General features: G+C 36.4%; 1 protein-coding gene across 1 annotated transcript; it reads right to left on the bottom strand.

Annotated features, from left to right (window-relative positions):
- Positions 1–14,378: 14,378 nt before the first annotated feature.
- LOC127662665 (solute carrier family 22 member 7-like) lies at positions 14,379–23,144 on the bottom strand. Its single transcript, XM_052153958.1, has 10 exons — positions 22,691–23,144; positions 20,404–20,507; positions 20,039–20,193; positions 19,439–19,607; positions 19,234–19,357; positions 18,624–18,736; positions 18,267–18,481; positions 17,686–17,794; positions 17,357–17,563; positions 14,379–14,484 (listed from the first exon to the last, which is right to left on the bottom strand). Exons 1-10 carry the CDS (start codon positions 23,069–23,071, stop codon positions 14,454–14,456), a joined length of 1,608 nt encoding a protein of 535 aa, XP_052009918.1. The 5' UTR covers positions 23,072–23,144; the 3' UTR covers positions 14,379–14,453.
- Positions 23,145–23,730: the final 586 nt, after the last annotated feature.

Genomic DNA, 23,730 nt, shown 5'->3' with positions numbered 1-23,730 from the left:
GGAACATAATAATACAATAAAAAAACCCATGTCATGACCCCTTTAACTGTGGGTCTTGCCACCTCTTCCTCATCCCAGTTAGACGCCATAGTAGTCAGTGCTAGTCTGCTAGAATTAGTTCAAGTAGGCCCTAGCTGAGAACGGCTGAGGCTACATTCCACCGCGTCTACCTCATGTGACGTCATCGCCGAATCGCGTAAAAAATAACCGTTTCTAACCAAAAACTACAAAAACTGGACTTTAACACCATTTTGGAGACATTTCTAACTTTATATACATATCTTGACTGCTTTATCTACCCATTAATCGACAGTGGTGTTTAACCTGCACCATGGGCTTTAAACGATGCTACATCATTAATTATAGATTTAATTTGCGAGCAAAAGTTTTTGTGTTTCAATAAATCAGTATTGAATTTCCAGTAACCCTTGTTACGTGATTCTCTTTTGCCCGAGTAGAAGGATATAAAGATGCAACAGTGATCTGTCAATGGTGCCGCGGATATTGAGATCTCTTTGATAAAGCCAGATAGGTTAGATGAGGTTAACCAATAATCAATTCTCGATTTGGAAGTCCCATTAGCTTTGAACCAGGAAAATTGCTTAAGATTTGGATTCGAAACCCTCCAAGCATCCACTACATTATTATTCAAACAAAAATGAAGAAGGTAAGGATTTGGGTGAGAAGTGTTACATTTGGGCGGAAACCGATCTAACGCTTCATCCATAACCATGTTGAAATCTCCTCCTATAATAATATTATCAGTTAGATATACACATTTCAATTCAAACAAGGAATCAGAAATTTCAGATAGTAATTTGTTGTTTAGGGGAACACTATTGTAGCCATATATATTGAATAAAATAAACAAAACCTCATTAATATTCAAAACAACTGAAGCCCAGTGGCCATTTGAATCTGTCTTTACCTTTATAATTTTGCCTGGTAGGTTATTGAACAGTATTGCCACTCCTGCAGAATGAGTAGAAGCATGGCTGAAGATGATTTTGTCCTCCCATTGACTAGTCCAGAACTTCACGTCATCAGGGTTGGAGTGCGTTTCTTGAGAAAATACACAGTGTGAGTTTTTGTTTTTGCAGAAAAGAAAGAAAGCTTTTCTTTTGATAGTTACGGATACCCTTTGCATTTAGAGAAATACAAGAAAAGTGTGATTCCACTGAGAACATCTAACGAATCAAGAAAATAAATAAAAGAAAAAAAAGAAAAGATAAACAGTCAAATGAGTAGTGTAACGTGCTCTATAGAACACAAAACTTCTCTCTCAAACAGAGCACTGTAACGAGAACTCGCTCAACAGCAAAACAAAATTCAAACCATCCCACTTAACACCTCTTGCATGCGCAAGGAAAGATGAATTGGAAAGTTATTGAAATCAACCGTCCTTAACAATCCGGTTACCCTCTATTTAACCATAGGGACCACGGTAGTATGCTTTCTTCCCAGCAGCTCTTGCCTCACTAATCCTCGGCCATAGTGCAGCGCGGGCTTCTCGATCTCCCTTGGATAAATCTTCGGTGAACTTTATTCCCCTGAACTTACAGACATCCGAGACTTTGGTGGAACGCCAGAACTCGTCTCTGTATTTTCGCATGCAGAACTGAATGATCACCTGCCTGGATTTATCCTTCATTTTGGGACCAACGCGGTGGACTGTATCCACGATGTCTTCAAGTTTGTGCTGCAGGTGGTGAGCAATTTCAGCTAACAATGAGACGACTTCTTTTCGGATATCTTCGCCCACTATTTCTTTCATTCCGATAACTCTGAGGTTCCATCTTCTTTTGTAGCGTTCGAGCTCCGACGTTCGGCTTATCAGATCTGAGTGTGATGTGATGACAGAGGTGAGTTGCTTTTCGAATAAGTTGATTCTAGTTTTACAGTCCTTTATTTCCGCCGCGTTGAATTCCACAGCTTTTGATAGGTTTACGATCATTAGACTGTTCTCAGTAATCTTCTGCTCAATGCTGCTCAGCTTCCCGTCTTGTAGGTCAAATCTGGCAACTAAGGTTTCCAAAAGCGCGGAATTTGAAATTTCGGGGATCTCTTCACCTTTCTGTTTCTTGGCTGAGGCTTTAGTTGGGGTGTTCTGTAAGGAGGAAGATTCTTTTCGTTTCTCTTTGTGATCAAGGTGGTCGACTTCCATGACGTATTCATGTTCGGCTAGAGCACCAGAAGTTTTTACAGATTTCAGTCCTCCTGGGATAACTATCTTTGGGTGGTTAGATGCCTTTTTTGCTGACATAGTCTATACTCATTGATACACAACAATTGGGATGGTAAAAAGCTGAAAATTATTATAAAATTCAAAATTTGCTGTAGAGCCGAGATAACCACATGTGCTTAGCCCGCCATCTTGTTCCGGTCCCCCAATCGCCCACAGTCTGCAGCCAGACCCTTCTCAGCTGAGACGCTTTGGTTGCTATGATAAGGAATATCTGCGGAAGTAATATGTTGTAAGTACCTCATTTCACAGATTTGGAAGGCTGCGTCCTCCGGAAGTCGAATTTGTCGGCCGCAAACGTCATCGAGGCGATCTCGTTTCATAAAAGCCAGTAAGACACTGCGAATGCGACATTCTTTCACGGGAATTCGGAGGATGCATGATATGTTTCCTTCGTGTGCCCTCACAATCCACAAGTATTTGCTTCAACGGAAATGTAAAAAAATAAATAAAATAAAAAAAGACGCGAATTTGCCTGTAAATATGATTTTAAAACGCAAGTATTGGTAATTCCCAAGAAGTTTTAGACTAAAACTACACCTGTAAAATCTATTTTATTTTCTCTCTACATCATCATCATTATTATTATTATTATTTTCCTAAATTTTACCTCATACATGCCCTTCCAAAGTTTTTATGTTTACTTCTCTCTCTCGAAGCGCTCGCGCTTGTATTTTGGATTAGGAGAGAAAATTAAAGACAGGTGCGCGGATAATCAACTTCTCCATAGAAACGTTGATCACGCGCAATAAGTGACACCTGAACATATACACAGAACAAACACATTACTTGGTTAACATTATATATCAAATATATCTGTCACCAGCCGCAATAAAGTTAATGTGCTGCTTAAAATAATGCAAGCAAAAAACAAAACATTTCTTGTCGTATGGTTCTCTCTGGTGGATAAACAGTAAAACAGCATGGCTTTCTCCATATTTCTAAATAGCTATTTCTTCTATTACAGCTCAAGCCAAATGCTGTAATTTTGCGAATGACTTCAGAATGTTCCCTTTTCAATGTATTTTTAAGTTTTGATAAGTTTGACGACTTATTTGATTATATACTCAGAACGATTTGAAATATCAAAATTATATTGATAGCCTACATTTTTGTCTGGAAAATCTTTAGATAAAGTAAACAATTTTTGCGCGAATAAAAAAAAGAAACGGCCTAGGACGAGTTTTTCCAAATAATTTTTATGATAAAAAAATAATTTGCGGGAATGGAAATCCATGTGACCATATCATTGTGGGGCACTGGTGGATTCAGAGACGCTTGTATTGTAGCTCATACGGTTACGGAGTTATACTGCCACCATGTGGCCAATTGTCACAAAATTTGATATACGATTTCGAGTTGACACCCTGCTTGCGTACAGTAATTTCCATAACCCTCAGCCATTCCCAATACGAGGTATAAAGTGCTGAAATTTGTCCAATCATGTAATGTGGAAAATCACAATAACCAGTTAAGTGCTGTTGAAAATCACAGTAGCCAACAATGTACTGTAGAAAATCACAGTAACCAATAATGTACTGTGGAAAATCACAATAACCAGTTAAGTGCTGTTGAAAATCACAGTAGCCAACAGTGTACTGTAGAAAATCACAGTAACCAATAATGTACTGTAGAAAATCACAGTAACCAATAATGTACTGTGGAAAATCACAATAACCAGTTAAGTGCTGTAGAAAATCACAGTAACTAATAATGTACTGTAGAAAATCACACTAATCAATAATGTTATGTGGAAAATCACAATAACCAGTTAAGTGCTGTAGAAAATCACAGTAACTAATAATATACTGTAGAAAATCACACTAAGCAATAATGTTATGTGGAAAATCACAATAACCAGTTAAGTGCTGTAGAAAATCACAGTAGCCAATCATGTACTGTAGAAAATCACAGTAACCAATAATGTACTGTGGAAAAATCACAATAACAGTTAAGTGCTGAAGAAAATCACAGTAACCAAAAATGTACTGTAGAAAATCACACTAACCAATAATGTACTGTGAAAAATCACAATAACCAGTTAAGTGCTGAAGAAAATCACAGTAACCAATAATGTACTGTGAAAAATCACAGTAACCAGTTAAGTGCTGAAGAAAATCACAGTAACCAATAATGTATTGTGGAAAAATCACAATAACAGTTAAGTGTTAAAGAAAATCACAGAAACCAATAATGTACTGTAGAAAATCACACTAACCAATAATGTACTGTGAAAAATCACAATAACCAGTTAAGTGCTGAAGAAAATCACAGTAACCAATAATGTACTGTAGAAAAATCACAATAACAGTTAAGTGCTGAAGAAAATCACAGTAACCAATAATGTATTGTGGAAAAATCACAATAACAGTTAAGTGTTAAAGAAAATCACAGAAACCAATAATGTACTGTAGAAAATCACAGTAACCAATAATGTACTGTGAAAAATCACAATAACCAGTTAAGTGCTGTAGAATATCACAGTAGCCAACAATATAATGTAGAAAATCACAGTAACCAATCATGTACTGTAGAAAATCACAGTAACCAATAATGTACTGTGGAAACTCAAAATAACCAGTTAAGTGCTGTAGAAAATCACAGTAACTAATAATGTACTGTAAAAAATCACACTAATCAATAATGTTATGTGGAAAATCACAATAACCAGTTAAGTGCTGTAGAAAATAACAGTAACTAATAATGTACTGTAGAAAATCACACTAATCAATAATGTTATGTGGAAAATCACAATAACCAGTTAAGTGCTGTAGAAAATCACAGTAACTAATAATGTACTGTAGAAAATCACACTAAGCAATAATGTTATGTGGAAAATCACAATAACCAGTTAAGTGCTGTAGAAAATCACAGTAACCAATAATGTACTGTGGAAAATCACAATAACCAGTTAAGTGCTGTAGAAAATCATAGTAACTAATAATGTACTGTGGAAAATCACAATAACCAGTTAAGTGCTGTAGAAAATCACAGTAACCAATAATGTACTGTGGAAAATCACAATAACCAGTTAAGTGCTGAAGAAAATCACAGTAACCAATAATGTACTGTGGAAAATCACAATAACCAGTTAAGTGCTGTAGAAAATCACAGTAACTAATAATGTACTGTAGAAAATCACACTAAGCAATAATGTTATGTGGAAAATCACAATAACCAGTTAAGTGCTGTAGAAAATCACAGTAACCAATAATGTACTGTGGAAAATCACAATAACCAGTTAAGTGCTGTAGAAAATCACACTAAGCAATAATGTACTGTGGAAAATCACAATAACCAGTTAAGTGCTGTAGAAAATCACAGTAACCAATAATGTACTGTGGAAAATCACAATAACCAGTTAAGTGCTGAAGAAAATCACAGTAACCAATAATGTACTGTGGAAAATCACAATAACCAGTTAAGTGCTGTAGAAAATCACAGTAACTAATAATGTACTGTAAAAAATCACACTAATCAATAATGTTATGTGGAAAATCACAATAACCAGTTAAGTGCTGTAGAAAATAACAGTAACTAATAATGTACTGTAGAAAATCACACTAATCAATAATGTTATGTGGAAAATCACAATAACCAGTTAAGTGCTGTAGAAAATCACAGTAACTAATAATGTACTGTAGAAAATCACACTAAGCAATAATGTTATGTGGAAAATCACAATAACCAGTTAAGTGCTGTAGAAAATCACAGTAGCTAATCATGTACTGTAGAAAATCACAGTAACCAATAATGTACTGTGGAAAAATCACAATAACAGTTAAGTGCTGAAGAAAATCACAGTAACCAAAAATGTACTGTAGAAAATCACAGTAACCAATAATGTACTGTGAAAAATCACAATAACCAGTTAAGTGCTGTAGAATATCACAGTAGCCAACAATATAATGTAGAAAATCACAGTAACCAATCATGTACTGTAGAAAATCACAGTAACCAATAATGTACTGTGGAAAATCAAAATAACCAGTTAAGTGCTGAAGAAAATCACAGTAACCAATAATGTACTGTGAAAAATCACAGTAACCAGTTAAGTGCTGAAGAAAATCACAGTAACCAATAATGTACTGTAGAAAATCACAGTAACCAATAATGTACTGTAGAAAAATCACAATAACAGTTAAGTGCTGAAGAAAATCACAGTAACCAATAATGTACTGTGGAAAAATCACAATAACAGTTAAGTGTTGAAGAAAATCACAGAAACCAATAATGTACTGTAGAAAATCACAGTAACCAATAATGTACTGTGAAAAGTCACAATAACCAGTTAAGTGCTGTAGAATATCACAGTAACCAATAATGTACTGTGGAAAATCAAAATAACCAGTTAAGTGCTGTAGTTACAGTAACCAATCATGTACTGTAGATATGAAAATTACTGTAATTTTAAAGTGACATTACTGTAATGCAATTAGATATTTACTATGAGGAGAATACCGGAAAATGCTGTTTTCTTTAATAATACAGTAATTTACCAGATGCCGGCCAAGCCCAAAAGGCCCCCTTCTTCAGCTTGACAGCCTTCTTCACCACCGGTGTCCACATCTCGGGTTGCTGCCTCCACAGGCACCAATGACCATGGCACCGATGCTAGCTGCCGCTATGGGGCGCCTAATCCTTAAAATTCTTAGCCTATCTAATATATATATATATATATATATATATATATATATATATATATATTGTTTTTATTTTATTTTATATTTTTATTCATATGACATGATCCATGGTCATGTGTCAATCACTATTTGAAGTTTGATTTTGATTGATCAGTTTTACAAACATTTAGCAGTACCTCAAAACTTAAAAAAACAAAAAAAAAAAAAAATCAAAAATCACCAGAAGGTCACAGAGTCTAGCAATATGTGAAGAAACTTTGCTTCACATGTTGACTCTTGTGGTTTAAAGGTTTTTCAATATGTTTAGTTTCAGTGGCAATCCAAAATCTATAGAGAAAATTAATTTGGTTTTTAAAAATATTTCTTTCTATTTGAATTGAATTAATTTGGCTTGAAATTTTTCATGCTGTATTTACTTTTTATTATTTTATGATTAATACAACCGCTATATGGAGCAATGAGAAAGGCTTTATGCTGCATTATCAAGTCTTGGTACAAAGGCAGTCAAAATGAAAAACCTGCTCAATCCACCGGTAAACAGTTCTTGAACTCATCATTGCGACAGGATTACGCTTTTGGAATAAGACTGTTGTCTAATCCCGACCTGTGAGGGGCAGCAATGTGCCGCAAGGCATCTTGTCTTACAGAAATTCAGAAACAAATTTAGAAGACGAAGACTAGCAATTATCTGTCATGTTTAGGCACCAAAGTTCTTCACCAACATTTCACTTTAGTGTTGGGACTTGAAAACTGAAGCTCAATACCCGTCATTCCATTTAATTCAAAGGATTCTCTTTTTCAGTGCGCACAGAGCTAATGTGTGTGGTTGCGCGGTGCTTGGTTCACTCGTGGACAGTTAGTTAATGCTGTCTTTTTGGGCGGCTTTCCATAAATTTTATGACTGACTGAAACTAACGATGCCATAGATTGAACGGATTCAGAGCTCTGCGCAGCAGTAATTTACAGGAGTGGAACAGCTGAGATCCCGCGAGAGGTAGTGCTGGAGGAGGAGTATTTTTCACAATGTCTACCTCATATAGTATTCATTTCTATAGAGCACATGCCAGCTCTATCACAGCACTTTATCGGCACCTCCTTACTACTTACAACTCCCCCACAATCTCAGAGTTTGAGTGGACTTTGTTTCAGGGGAATTAAATTGTTTGCCATCTTTTTTCATTTGGTTGTTTGTGTTCAAAGTGTTTTAAGTATTGTGTTTATGTAAGAATAGAGATAATGTATTTGCCAAACAGTGCCTTTTCAACTATAGAATATTTTTAAAATGGCTTGGCAGAAGAAATGGCTTCAGATTTTTTTTTTGTTGGTTTGTTATCGCCACTATTTTTAAATATGCAATCCTCAAGTTTTTGAATATTAATATCCATTGTTGTAGGGTTGCTAATATTTTAAAAGTGTAGAGATTGCAGCTGCTTGTCAGATATGCACAGTTTAGAAGACATGGAAGATAATTATATAAAAGTAATACATCATTATATAATAATTATAATGATGATAATAATCACATCAATATAAATCATGGTTCGAGGTGAACGTGTTTTTGCATTATTTGATATATTTTGTATTATTTTACGTTATTATTTAGGCTGCAGAGTTGTGTTAACAATAAACTGCTCGGTGGAAATAAAGCAAACTGATATGTGCATAGATTCTTTTCTGTCATCTGTACTTAATAATATAATAAAGATTGTTTCTTCAAGGGCGTGTCTGTGGGCAAATTATTTGTAATATTAATTTGATAATAATAGTCTAATAATAATAATAATTTAGTAGATTAATGAGAAAATATCGTCTTGACATTGTCAAAGGCATCAACTATTGGCGATCACTCTGACCATCCTCGATCCCAGATCATCGTCTGTCGTCACAACACTAATGTGCATTTCTCTCTATAAATTAACAAAATGTTCAGACAGTCTCTTGCTGGTTTTTCAGACATACTCAGAATCATTACCGCTTTTGCCGGTGTCGCTCCAGCTAGATGCGTGTGCTTGTAAAATGTATATTTTAAAGGCTCATTATTACGGTTTAATATTTCTCTGTAAGGTAGGAAAATGTTAGCAATGTTACTTATAACATTCTTTCTCAGCCCTTGACCTCAAACTACAGGTGAAACTCGAAAAATTAGAATATCGTGCAAAAGTTCATTAATTTCAGTAATTCAACTTAAAAGGTGAAACTAATATATTATATAGACTCATTACAAGCAAAGTAAGATATTTCAAGCCTTTATTTGATATAATTTTTATGATTATGGCTTACAGCTTATGAAAACCCCAAATTCAGAATCTCAGAAAATTAGAATATTGTGAAAAGGTTCAGTATTGTAGGCTCAAAGTGTCACACTCTAATCAGCTAATTAATCCAAAACACCTGCAAAGGGTTCCTGAGCCTTTAAATGGTCTCTCAGTCTGGTTCAGTTGAATTCACAATCATGGGGAAGACTGCTGACCTGACAGTTGTGCAGAAAACCATCATTGACACCCTCCACAAGGAGGAAAAGCCTCAAAAGGTAATTGCAAAAGAAGTTGGATGTTCTCAAAGTGCTGTATCAAAGCACATTAATAGAAAGTTAAGTGGAAGGGAAAAGTGTGGAAGAAAAAGGTGCACAAGCAGCAGGGATGACCGTAGCCTGGAGAGGATTGTCAGGAAAATGCCATTCAAATGTGTGGGGGAGCTTCACAAGGAGTGGACTGAGGCTTCAAATGTCGTATTCCTCTTGTCAAGCCGCTCCTGAAAACCAAATAACGTCAGAAGCATCTCACCTGGGCTAAAGAAAAAAAGAACTGGTCTGTTGCTCAGTGGTCCAAAGTCCTCTTTTCTGATGAGAGCAAATTTTGCATCTCATTTGGAAACCAAGGTCCCAGAGTCTGGAGGAAGAATGGAGAGGCACACAATCCAAGATGCTTGAAGTCCAGTGTGAAGTTTCCACAGTCTGTGTTGGTTTGGGGAGCCATGTCATCGGCTGGTGTTGGTCCACTGTGCTTTATTAAGTCCAGAGTCAACGCAGCCGTCTACCGGGACATTTTAGAGCACTTCATGCTTCCTTCAGCAGACAAGCTTTATGGAGATGCTGACTTCATTTTCCAGCAGGACTTGGCACCTGCCCACACTGCCAAAAGTACCAAAACCTGGTTCAATGACCATGGTATTACTGTGCTTGATTGGCCAGCAAACTCGCCTGACCTGAACCCCATAGAGAATCTATGGGGCATTGCCAAGAGAAAGATGAGAGACATGAGACCAAACAATGCAGAAGAGCTGAAGGCCGCTATTGAAGCATCTTGGTCTTCCATAACACCTCAGCAGTGCCACAGGCTGATAGCATCCATGCCACGCCGCATTGAGGCAGTAATTAATGCAAAAGGGGCCCAAACCAAGTACTGAGTACATATGCATGATTATACTTTTCAGAGGGCCGACATTTCTGTATTTAAAATCCTTTTTTTATTGATTTCATGTAATATTCTAATTTTCTGAGATTCTGAATTTGGGGTTTCATAAGCTGTAAGCCATAATCATAAAAATTATATCAAATCAAGGCTTGAAATATCTTACTTTGCTTGTAATGAGTCTATATAATATATTAGTTTCACCTTTTAAGTTGAATTACTGAAATTAATGAACTTTTGCACGATATTCTAATTTTTCGAGTTTCACCTGTATTTTCTGATCCCCCCCAAAATATATAGCCTAGGCCTAAAATTAATAGCATAAATGTGCGACGACTAGTCAACTAATGGATTACATTAACGCCTACTAGTCGACTAGGAAAATCTTTGGTCGGGGGTAGCCTACAGGAGTCCCAACTTCCAGTGCTGGAATAGCAACAGTTAGGTCTGTGTCATATAGTGGTGAATGGGGATGACAGCTATAAAGTTGCCCAAAATGAAATGACACCCAAGACTGAATGGACCAAGGAAATTGATTAACAGCACAGTTTTATGGATCCTTCCGAATCCATCAACATCTAAGAGAATATCTTTGAACTTCATCTTTGTGCTATGTTCTGCGAGCTGGCTGGAGAAAACCCCCATACAGGCCTTGTTGAGGATTTGTTGTACCTGGCCGTTTTGTTCAAAACTCACAATAATAACACTCCCAAGGTGGAAAATGGTTAACAGGGGGAATGTCTAAACCTTTGTGAAATGTCTGTAAAAAATAAACCCTTTGGTTAAAACTTTACACTGTAGTGTAGATTTTAGATTAGAACTGGTTATGTTTATTCTTGCTTTGTCATTGTCAGATGCTGTAACTTTTTAATGAAAGAAATAGAAATTGCACTTATTTTTTAAATTTACTTTCAAACAGGCCCCTAGAAATTTACTTTTCACTAGACCCCTTTTACTGGGGCACGTGCCCCAGTATACACTCACCTAAAGGATTATTAGGAACACCATACTAATACTGTGTTTGACCCCCTTTCGCCTTCAGAACTGCCTTAATTCTATGTGGCATTGATTCAACAAGGTGCTGAAAGCATTCTTTAGAAATGTTGGCCCATATTGATAGGATAGCATCTTGCAGTTGATGGAGATTTGTGGGATGCACATCCAGGGCACGAAGCTCCCGTTCCACCACATCCCAAAGATGCTCTATTGGGTTGAGATCTGGTGACTGTGGGGGCCATTTTAGTACAGTGAACTCATTGTCATGTTCAAGAAACCAATTTGAAATGATTCAAGCTTTGTGACATGGTGCATTATCCTGCTGGAAGTAGCCATCAGAGGATGGGTACATGGTGGCCATAAAGGGATGGACATGGTCAGAAACAATGCTCAGGTAGGCCGTGGCATTTAAACGATGCCCAATTGGCACTAAGGGGCCTAAAGTGTGCCAAGAAAACATCCCCCACACCATTACACCACCACCAGCCTGCACAGTGGTAACAAGGCATGATGGATCCATGTTCTCATTCTGTTTACACCAAATTCTGACTCTACCATCTGAATGTCTCAACAGAAATCGAGACTCATCAGACCAGGCAACATTTTTCCAGTCTTCAACTGTCCAATTTTGGTGAGCTCTTGCAAATTGTAGCCTCTTTTTCCTATTTGTAGTGGAGATGAGTGGTACCCGGTGGGGTCTTCTGCTGTTGTAGCCCATCTGCCTCAAGGTTGTGCGTGTTGTGGCTTCACAAATGCTTTGCTGCATACCTCGGTTGTAACAAGTGGTTATTTCAGGCAAATTTGCTCTTCTATCAGCTTGAATCAGTCGGCCCATTCTCCTCTGACCTCTAGCATCAACAAGGCATTTTCAGCCCACAGGACTGCCGCATACTGGATGTTTTTCCCTTTTCACACCATTCTTTGTAAACCCTAGAAATGGTTGTGCGTGAAAATCCCAGTAACTGAGCAGATTGTGAAATACTCAGACCGGCCCGTCTGGCACCAACAACCATGCCACGCTCAAAATTGCTTAAATCACCTTTCTTTCCCATTCTGACATTCAGTTTGGAGTTCAGGAGATTGTCTTGACCAGGACCACACCCCTAAATGCATTGAAGCAACTGCCATGTGATTGGTTGATTAGATAATTGCATTAATGAGAAATTTAACAGGTGTTCCTAATAATCCTTTAGGTGAGTGTAAATCTGCACTATAAATGGGCACTAAGTCACAACATACACACTACTCAATATTTGAGCGTTGCACAATTAAACTTAGGTAGGACGTAACCCTACGTATAACTGTTTACGGCAGACCAGGAGTAACTGATGGAATAAAAAAGCAGACTCATTTAATGACATCAATGTGCTCATGTTTTGCGTGATAGTCATTAATCATTTCGACATATTATGGTGTTGGCTTTTACAGTCGTTTACATTTAAAAAAGAGAGAAAAAATTTACTTTTAAGGGGCTCTTCAGCATGAAACCGATCTAAAGGTGCAGTTTTCAGTGTGCTTCATCCGGTGTCAACATATACGAAATATTTAAGATATTAAAATGAATAAATGTCTATTTTTCCAGCCTGTTTTATTTACATTTCTTTATCACCTCTTATTTATTTTGGATACTTTTCCTATATATTGTTATTTAGACAGGGGAAATATACTAGGCCTATTTATTAAATCTACTTTTATTATGTATTATTATTTTAATGGGGATATAATTTATTACAGCTGACAGTTACACGAGCAGACAAGGTTTGAAATTCACAGCTTTTTGACACTTCTGTGTACAAATTTTAAGGCTTTTTATTGGATCAATACAGGTAAATGTCATATTATGCGACTACGCATTACTTTATGGAGAGTTTACGAACTACTAGTTTAGTCTTGCCTTAAGAACAGGTGGTACAAATTAAGCACTGACTTAGTTACAAACTAACTGGTAGTTATTAAGCCCTTAATGTGAACTTCACCTCCTAACTTACGTGAGAACTTACACACAGCTGGTGCAACCCTTCCCAAGTGTCGGCACACAAGTCAGAATTGAGGTAGACTATGAAAACATGATGAAACTAAAGTTAATTTCTTCATAATACCGATGATCTTATTTTTACTCATACATTATTGGGTCCTGTAGATGGACATCAGAAACATTTCTGGACGAAGCAGGGACAGGAAAACAGAAAGGAGAGATGAGTTTGAGGGAGGTAAGACTTGATAAACAAACTACATCCTCAGCTGTCAGAGTCAGGTTTCAGACATCAGATGAACACATATTAAACAAATATTTGTGATCTGTAGTACTGTCTTTGATTGTGTATAATAACAAAGAATCAATCTTTTGGATATGAAATATAATTTAATTCGCTAGCACTAGTTTAGGACACTACATAAACAGTTGGCAGTAACTATGGCTGCTGTGTGCTAATTACCTAGCGACTATAAAGGACTATAGTTTGGCTTGTTTTGAGTTGTTGTTGCAAGTAAACTTCGTCAGTTTAAACTTACACCAATTATGTTAGCTAGCTAGTTTCACAAGCTAGCAACCAAACTTAGCCAGTTACCAACTCTGCCTAGTGACCAACTCTCTGCTCATTCTGAGACCTTTTTGTCTAAAGCCATTTCATCTGAGGCCGTTTTGCCTGACGTTGGATAATGAAATTCCATAGACTTACTTTTCCTGATGTGTAATATAGAAGAATGCAAAATTGCAAGAAAGTTTTCTCCGGTTTTGTTATTTGCATATACAGTGTATGCATTTTATGCCATAAAACATGTTGAAGATACTTAAATATTTTCATATAGATTAATATCTCTACATGTTTACCTTTCCAGTGTTTGTTGCAGTGTAGGAATATTAAGTTAAGCAAGGGAAGTTTGTATAGTGCATTGTGTTGCACATTCTTACATGCACCAGGCTTTCAAGAAAAAGAAAAGCGATACGAGTAATGGGGGGCATGTGCCCCAGTAGAGCTAGCAACGCCCCTGCTTTCAAAGAGGAAATACAAAAACTAAAAAAACTTTCAGTAAGTAGTTTTTCACACAAGTTAGTTATTAAATAAAGAATAAGAACAAGAAACAATACAGCGATTAATTAGATTTTTATTAGATTCATCCTCTATAGGTTGTATTCATTTTCTCTCTGTTCCAATCTGAGATTCAGTCAAGTGATGAACATACTGATCTTTTCCTGAAAGAAAAAACAACAAATATATATATATATATATATATATATATATATATATATATATATATAAATATATACACAGTGTTGGGGAGTAATGGAATACATGTAACAGGATTACATATTTAAAATACAAGTAACTATTCCACTACAGTTACAATTTAAATAATTGGTAATTAGAATAGTGTTACATTCAAAAAGTATTTTGATAATTGAAGAGATTAATTTGCATTTTATTGTCATTTGTTTAATTTAATATTTAGTCCTTTCAGATGGAAAACATTTATACATATAAATTATGTGATTAAAAGTGCATTTGAATAGTGGTGAAACACGAGCAGACAGAGAAGTACATTTGAAGTAAGTTTGGAGCAGAAGAAATAGAAATAAACCTCGTGTAAATTGTCAGCTTTACGCTAAGCTAAAATGCTATTTCTAACCATTTTACATGCACACGTTACCAGAAACGATCATATTTATTATCAAGAAAACTCACGTTGGAACATAATTTATTTTTTTCTAGTAACACCTTTGATATTAGGGCAAAAACCATATGCTTGATAATAATTTTGTTATTGTTTTCCTGTAAAAATATAAAAAAAATCATTAAAACATGATATATTTGATTGATCTTGTTTTAGAAACAACACTGTATGAGATATTTGGGTTTTTCAGAGAATGTATTTTTAACATGTGTATTTTGTCTTACTGTACTGGCAGAGTTTTTATAGTCAAAACAAGTGAAAAAATCTACAAGTGCTGAAGAAGTAATCCAAAGTATTTAGAATACATTACTGACCTTGAGTAATCTAATGGAATACATTACAAATGACATTTTACTGCATGTATTCTGTAATGTGTAGTGGAATGTATTTCAAATGTAACCCTCCCAACCCTGTACACACACACACACACACACACACACACACACACACACACACACACACACACACTCATGTAGTGTTTCCATGTTTTATGGGGACTTTCCATAGACATAATGGTTTTTATATTGTACAAATTTTATATTCTATCTCCTAAACCTAACCCTACCCCTAAACCTAACCCTCACAGAAAACTTTCTGCATTTTTACATTTTCAAAAAACATAATTTAGTATGATTTATAAGCTGTTTTCCTCATGGGGACCGACAAAATGTCCCCACAAAGTGATAAATACACGCTCTCTCTCACACACACACACACACACACACACACACACACACACACACACACACACACACACACACACACACGTATACATATATATAAGTCTACATGAATACATTGAATCATATATCGTATGGACAAAAATATTGCTATGTATTTTTTCAAGTTCCTTTGAAACACTAAGAGATGTGTTAAAGGTGCAGTCAGTAATTTCCCCATTATAAAAAATTTACTCCAAAAGAAATTACTTGCAATTTTGAAACACACTGATCAGCCACAACATTAAAACCACTGACAGGTGAAGTGAATAACATTTATTATCTTGTTACAATGCCAGCTGTCAAGGGGTGGGATATATTAGGCAGCAAGTTAACAGTCAGTTCTTGAATTTCATGTGTTGGAAGAGGGAAAAATTGGCAAGTGTAAGGATCTGAGTGACTTTGACAAGGGCCAAATTGTGATGGCTAGATGTCTGGGTCACAGCACCTCCAAAACAGCAGTGTGGTAAGGAAGAGGGCGGGGGTCAGAGTGCCCATGCTGACCTCTGTCCACCACCGAAGGTGCCTACTATGGGCATGTAAACATCAGAACTGGACAGAACACAGAGTCCATGCCTTGACGGGTCAGAGCTGTTTTGACTTACACGATATTAGGCAGGTAGGTTTTAATGTTGTGACTCATTGGTGTATGTATAAAATCATGAGCACTCACATGAGATGAAGACTCATATCAGTAACCTTTAAAAGCTGTTTTATTCTACATGGAGAGGGTACCCTCATGGAGGCTGCTATGTGAGGATCACATGACCAGCTGAATACTACTTAATCTCAGTAACCACCCTGTTATTTGACACTTTTACTCGTGAATAAATAAATCATAACTGACTGTGAATAGTGGATTTCTACCACAGCAACAGTAACTGAAAATGTTTGCTTTTGAATGATGCTGCGCCCCCTAGGTGCCTGTCAAGCCAAATACTGAGTGCACCTTTAAGGGCTAATCATCATAATGATAATATGACATAATTATAAAGTGAAAGGAATAGTTCACCAGGAATTTTTCAGCTCTGTAGGTCCATTAAATGTAAGCGAATGGGTGACTTTTTGAAGCTCCAAATAATACATTATAGCCATCTTAAAAATAATCCATACGATTCCGGTGGACTAATTAATGTCTTAGATCAATATTTAAAACTTTTTTACTAAAAATGTTCACTTTCGGCCAGCTTGAGGTTTGTACGATGATGAGGCTTCCCTTTATTTGATTTATTTTTGTATTTCACGTGTCAGTTCTTGCATGAACTTGCCAATGCTTTGACCTCAAGCCTCGTGAATTTTTAGCAGAACATTTTTAAATATTGATCCATTTCTTAAACAAACCTATCTTTGTGCTTCAGAAGACATTAATTATCTCCACTCGAGACAACTGGATTACTTTTATGATGGCTGTATGTGCTTCAAAAATTTAGCACCCATTCACTTTATAAATTTACAGCATTTTATGGACCAACAGAGCTGAAATATTCTTCTAAAAATCTGAAGAATGAAAGTCATACACATCTGGGATGGCATGAGGGTGAGTAAATTATGAAAGAATTTTCATTTTTGGGTGAACTATCCCTTTAAATATTAAACAATTAAAAGTGTAATACCAAAGAGACATTTTATTATTATTATTATTATTATCATCATTATTATTAAATGATCATTCACCGCGTTTGCTCAACATCTTCAATAGTTTCTGGAAGCAACACATTTTGGGTCTCCGGCAGGAGTAACGTGAGGAGGCCTGCGATGAGTGCTACGGCGCAAAACAACACTTGTGGCAGAGGGAGCCAGACCTCATCCAGGAGGCTAACAAGAGGTGCCAAAGACACACCAACACGGGCAACAAATGAGCAATAGCCTAATCCATTCTGCCTACAATAAGAAGAGAGTATAACAACCTGTTGCTATGTTGTCAATTTTAGTTGTCATAATTTGGTTTTATATAAAAACAATTAGTAAAAGATTTGCAACTTAATGGATAAAAAACAACTGACCGTAGCACGGTTGGGTACAGCTCAGTAGTATATAGGAAAACACATGTGAACGAGGTCTCTGAGAACCCTTTACCCAACACAGCAACAACTGTTCGAGGCAGCCACAAATCTAGAGACAGGCACAGAGGTAAATGTACAGAAAGCCAGACATGTGACTGTGACATCATAATAAATTAAAGTTTTGCTACGACTAAACATTTTCCATTTCAAATTGACTCAATGCTAGCCACATGAATGTGACATAATAATTAAAGATTATCCCGTAACTATAGAACATTTATATTTTACATTGACTTAAAAGCCAGACATGTGAATGTGACATCATAGTGAATGATTGACCTGTTATTACAAAACTGACTGAAATGCCAGATGCATGATTGTGACATCATAATTTAAGACTGTTCTGCAACTACAAAACATTTATACTTTTAAAATGACTCAAATGCTGGACACATCAATGTGAAATAATGAATGATTATTCTGACATTAGAAGACATTATTTTTAATTGAAAGTCAGACAGCTACAGTATTTATCTTTTTATATGGTTCCAAACATGCAAAAGGTGTTCTTTTTGTATTACCTCTGGGAATGAGGATGGTGATGCCAATGCATGACCCTGTTGCAATCAGTGTGGCCACCTGGCTGTATCTGCGGCCCAGTTTATCCAGGCACAGATATGCCAACAGTTTTGCTGGCATCTCTATGGCACCAAAAATAAACTGGGTCAGGTACAGATTTAGCCCAAAGCCAGATATATTCAAACTGATGCCATAGTAAGTGAATGCTACTCCAAACCTGAAAAAAAATCATAATCCAAAAATCAGAAATAGTTTGTTAAGTGGGTTAAATCTTGTAGGGGTTTAAGCAACCAATATCTGTTGAGTTAGACCAATATAAAAGGGTTTAATAATGAGGGTACTCTATAGAGAAAACATACCAGGTGATTCCTGTGAACACAGCCAGTTTCCTCATGTTGGGAGATCTTACCAGATCCCGATACGAGTACTTCCTGTCTCCTTTGTTCTCAGCAATTATTACATTGGCAAGGGTCTGAAAAATTGTTGAGGGAAAGACTTACTTTACTACAATCTGAATTTACCTAACCCTAAAATTTGATCACTTCCTCTGTGATCTCCTCTAGACCCCGTACTTGCTAGCACATTTTTTATTTTATTATTTATTGTTCCCTGTCACACATATTAACCCCAGAATAAGTGCTCTATGTTTCAGAGCATGTGGTCCTATCATTTGACACTCCAGGAATTCCTGAATTAAGGTGTTGTTGATCATGCGAACAAGCGTGTTTGACATTTAGTTTGCTACCTTTTTCATTTAAAGGGAATTGAATTATCATTACCACGATTTTCCATATGGGTTTCCTTTAGAATTCACTTCTTGCACTGCTCACACAAACTTTTACTCTAATTTCAAAGTATATAATATATACCAACCAACTCAAAACAACACAAAAAACATTTTCCCATTATTTGTAGATATGCATTTTTCAGAGGTAAATTTTCAAATACATTTTAGACCTAAAATTTGACCTGTGGTTCGATAGCTTTGAGTCTGTTTTCTCTGTTATTGGTTGAGGCACATTTGCTCAGATAAAGATGGGCCTCTTCCAATCGTCCATTGGCTATGAGCCATCGTGCTGACTCTGGTATCCACCTACAAGAAAACATTGTATTTTATTCGGGAAAACTGGACATCTGAACCACATTCACATTTCATTGTAACATTGTATTTCACCTCCATGTGATAACAGCCATTACCAGGGGAGCTGTTACCGTGACAATCAATGACCTCCAGTCATTGACGAGATAAGCAATGCCAGGCAATATCATTGTGCTGATAGACCAGTCAAGACTGATCATTACCCCAGCCAGTGTCCTGTGCTCAATATCAGCCCATTCTACACCTAATGGGACAAAACCAAGTTCTCAATGTGCCAATGGTTCTTGCTATTGTGATTAAATGAACTGTAACTTTAAAAGGTTCACCACTAGTCAAAAGTTTGGATACACCTACTCATTCTTTGTTATTACTATTTTCTACATTTCAGAATTATAATAAAGTTGTCAAAAGTATGAAATATTTTCTAATTAAAGTACGGGATTGATGTAGAATGTATGCTGGGCATTTATTGGCTGTCTGTCCTTCTTTTGTAAAGAAATTCAGATGTAGACAATTAATATGTCTACTAATTTCTAGCATGAAAGCATACGCTTTTAGAACATGACATACTTAAATTCAGTCCTCTGTATCCAAACATTTGACCTTGTAGTGTAGTGTCTAAACTGCCAGTCTCCACCACAGGTGCCCACCAGGCTCCTGTCAGAGAGCACTCACATAGTACAATGGAGATAATGCTGATTCCCGTAATGCCCATTCCAGTGAAGAATCTCATTATAGCAAACATTATGAAGGACTGAGAGAGTGCACTGGCTACAGCAAAGACAATGGCTGACAGGTAAGACACCATGAGCATGCGTTTTCTGCCATACCTAAAATAAATAGAGATAAATACAAACCATGGAGATACCACAATACCAAGGTGATAAACCTTACAACCTATATACTAGTAAAAAAAATAAAAAATACATTTTGTGAAGAATACCTGATCAAGGCTCAGATCTAAGCTTTTATGGTTCAAAATACTCATCCTGGAATACTTGCTGCTGGTTTATAGGAATGCCAAACCTTACTGATCTCACCTGTCACTCAGCCAGCCAAAAATAGCTGCTCCAACCATCACACCGGTAAAGAAGATGGTGGCTGTGGCTTTATTCAGACCTCTCCTGTCACACACCAAATCAAACTGAAAGGAAAGACTAGTGTGAGTGATCGTCAATAATGTACATCTGAATAGCAAACAAAGGAGAATTGCTAACACATTATTTACTACTAGCTTGGCCAAGTCAAACTGACATATAGTGGGGCTCAAAAGAGTCCACGTTAAAAATCTGGGATTCAAAATCTAATTTAAACCAGGAAATAAACAGTTCCTATTGCCAGAAATTTACAGTAATAGAATATGATGATCATGTTTCAGACTTTACGGGATGCCATTTTGATGAATAAAAAGCAAAAATCTGGGTTTGAGTGAGGCACTTACAATGGAAGTCAATGGGGCCAATTTTTTTTACGTTAAAATACTCACTTTTTCAAAAGTATAACCAAAAGACAAACAATATGTGTGCAAACATGATTTTAGTGTGATAAAATCACTTACTATCCTTTTCTGTGTAAAGTCAGAGGCAATTTTACAACTTTGTTGCGATGATGATGTAATGTACACAAACCCTAAACGACTGTAAAAACAATGATTTAAACAACTTTAAAGCTCAAATAATACATGAGTTTTAACAGAAGAATTAACGTAAGTGCTTAAATTTGAAGCTTCATGTTTCTGCCTTTAAATCCTCCAAAAATTGGCATCATTCACTTCCATTGTAAGTGCCTCACTGTAACCTCGATTTTAACTTTTTGTTTTTTTTAAAGAAAAGGAAGGATGATTCTAAATTATTTTATGTGGTAATCAGTATTTTGCCACAAATGCTGTTGATTGAGCTTAACTTGTACTGAACCCGGAATATTCCTTTAAGGTAATCAGGTAATGTTTTTAGTTTTTTTTTAACTGTGGCGTTTTTAAATTATTTTGCTGTTGACATTTTTTTTTACAGTGTAGGTTTATTTATTTTATTTTTTTTTACATTTTTAAACAATTAACATTTTGATGTAAAACAAATTATATATATTTAAGATTCTGTTTAAGATTCACTCTTCGCTGAACATCGACGGCTCCTTGGTGTTCACCTAGTGGAGAACCTCACCTGGTCCCTCAACACCAGCTCTATTACCAAGAAAGCCCAGCAGCGTCTCTACTTTCTTCGAAGGCTGAGGAAAGCACATCTCCCAACCCCCATCCTCACTACATTCTATAGAGGGACTATTGAGAGCATCCTGAGCAGCTGCATCACTGCCTGGTTTGGGACTTGCATCGTTTCGGACTGCAAAGCCCTGCAGAGGATAGTGAGGACAGCTGAGAAGATCATCGGGGTCTCTCTTCCCTCCATCAAAGACATTTACACAAAACACTGCATTCGCAAAGCAACCAGCATTATGGATGACCCCACACACCCCTCACACAAACTCTTGAACCTCCTGCCGTCTGGCAAGAGGTACCGAAGCATTCAGGCCCTCACGGCCAGACTGTGTAACAGCTTCTTCCCCCAAGCCATCAGACTCCTCAATACACAGGTACTGGACTGACACACACACACACACACACACACACACAGCTTTGTCCTTAGAACACTATTTCATATTATGTTATGTTTATATTTGGCATTTTTTGAAATTATCATTTTTTTGCACTACTCTTGCCTATTGTCCTGTTCATTTTTAGTAATTTATTGTACTGTCCCGTACTTTTTGCACACGTTTGCACGTTCACTTTATATAGGTATGTTATTTAGTCTGTGTAGTCTCATGTGGTTCTGTGTTTGTCCTATGTTGTTTTATGTAGACCATGGTCCTGGAGGAACGTTGTCTAGTTTCACCGTGTACTGTACGAACTGTATATGGTTGAATGACAATAAAAACCACTTGACTTGACTGTTCTAAAAATAATAATTAAATTAGAAAAATGCAAAAAAATATACAAATAAATAAATCAAATGTAACAAAAATGAGAGAAGCATATTCAAATAGACTCTACAACCTCTGTATGCTTTTTAACATGTATTAAGGACTGCAGAGATCTACTGTAATTTAACAAGCTTAATTTTATTAATATTAAATAATGATGAAAGGGCTAAATCAAGTCCTAAATCAAAACTACAGAACTAAATTTTGATTCAGATTCAATGGGAGGATTATGCAGATAGTATAAACATACACATTCCCCACATTTGAGCTCACATTCATTTTATGAAACAAGTAATTTAAAGTAAAAATAAAAACATATTTTTTTAACTTTGATACTTTTAACTTAATTACCTCAGCTGCCAAAGCTGATTTGAATGTGCTGTTGTCATACTCCCATCCATTCTGGCACTCCACTATAGAAAGCTCTGAAGTGTTTGTGTTGTTTGCCAGCAGGTAAAACTGAGGATAGGAGAACATGTGACAGGAAGCAGGGGTCCCGTCTTCCTGTTCTGGAATACTGATAGTCAGTCTCTCCTCCTTACTCAGATTCCCAAGGATTCCATCAGCATCTAGATGGCTGATGTCACAGTGGTGAGATGGTATGGCAGCAATAAAGTTGTTTAACAAGAAGTGAAATGGCAGCGTGACTCGCGGAATCACCAAAAGCACAATGAGAGTGATCTGGTATTTTCCGAATCCCCCAACCTCAGCCAACAGGTTTTCAAACTTCATCTTCACAGATTATTTTTGACCTTACGCCTGCTGATGAGCCTGGAAACAAGCAATGAGGGAGATATGGACTTGAGTTAGTCTAACTATAGGTCTACTTACACATTCACTGCTCTGTTGTAGAACATTAACATCACATTTACTGACACACACAAAAGAGGCATCTCTCTCTCTCTCTCTCTCTCTCTCTCTCTCTCCACACACATACTGTATACTGTTGTACACTAACTAACAAAAATCATTACAGAAAACACTGTTTATAGAATTCTACACTCAAAACTTCCAGATTGTACATTGGCGTTTACCTTGAGTAAATAAACATCTAACACAAGGAGTCTTTAAACCAGTGTGGGAAGGCCTTACCTCAAATTAACCATTTGATTGGAGCTCTTTCAATTAAATAAATAAATAACAGGAGAATACATAGTCTGATGGGGGACAAAGGCAGATCTATAAAATATATGTTAAAAACATAAATGAGCATAATTTGCTAATTGTTTGCTAATTTTGTAGTTGCTGTTTATAGTAAACAACATGAAGAACATTTTATATTCTAAAACAGAAAAGTTTCTGGCTGTGATGTGACACCAATGGTAAAATCAGAATTTGACCTCATTTATGAGTGGATCACTGCCATCTTATCCGGTCTGGGCTAAAGATTA

This window comes from Xyrauchen texanus, chromosome 22 (assembly GCF_025860055.1).
Source record: "Xyrauchen texanus isolate HMW12.3.18 chromosome 22, RBS_HiC_50CHRs, whole genome shotgun sequence".
Taxonomy (NCBI): Eukaryota; Metazoa; Chordata; class Actinopteri; order Cypriniformes; family Catostomidae; genus Xyrauchen; species Xyrauchen texanus.
This window is presented reverse-complemented; position numbering and strand designations above follow the sequence as displayed.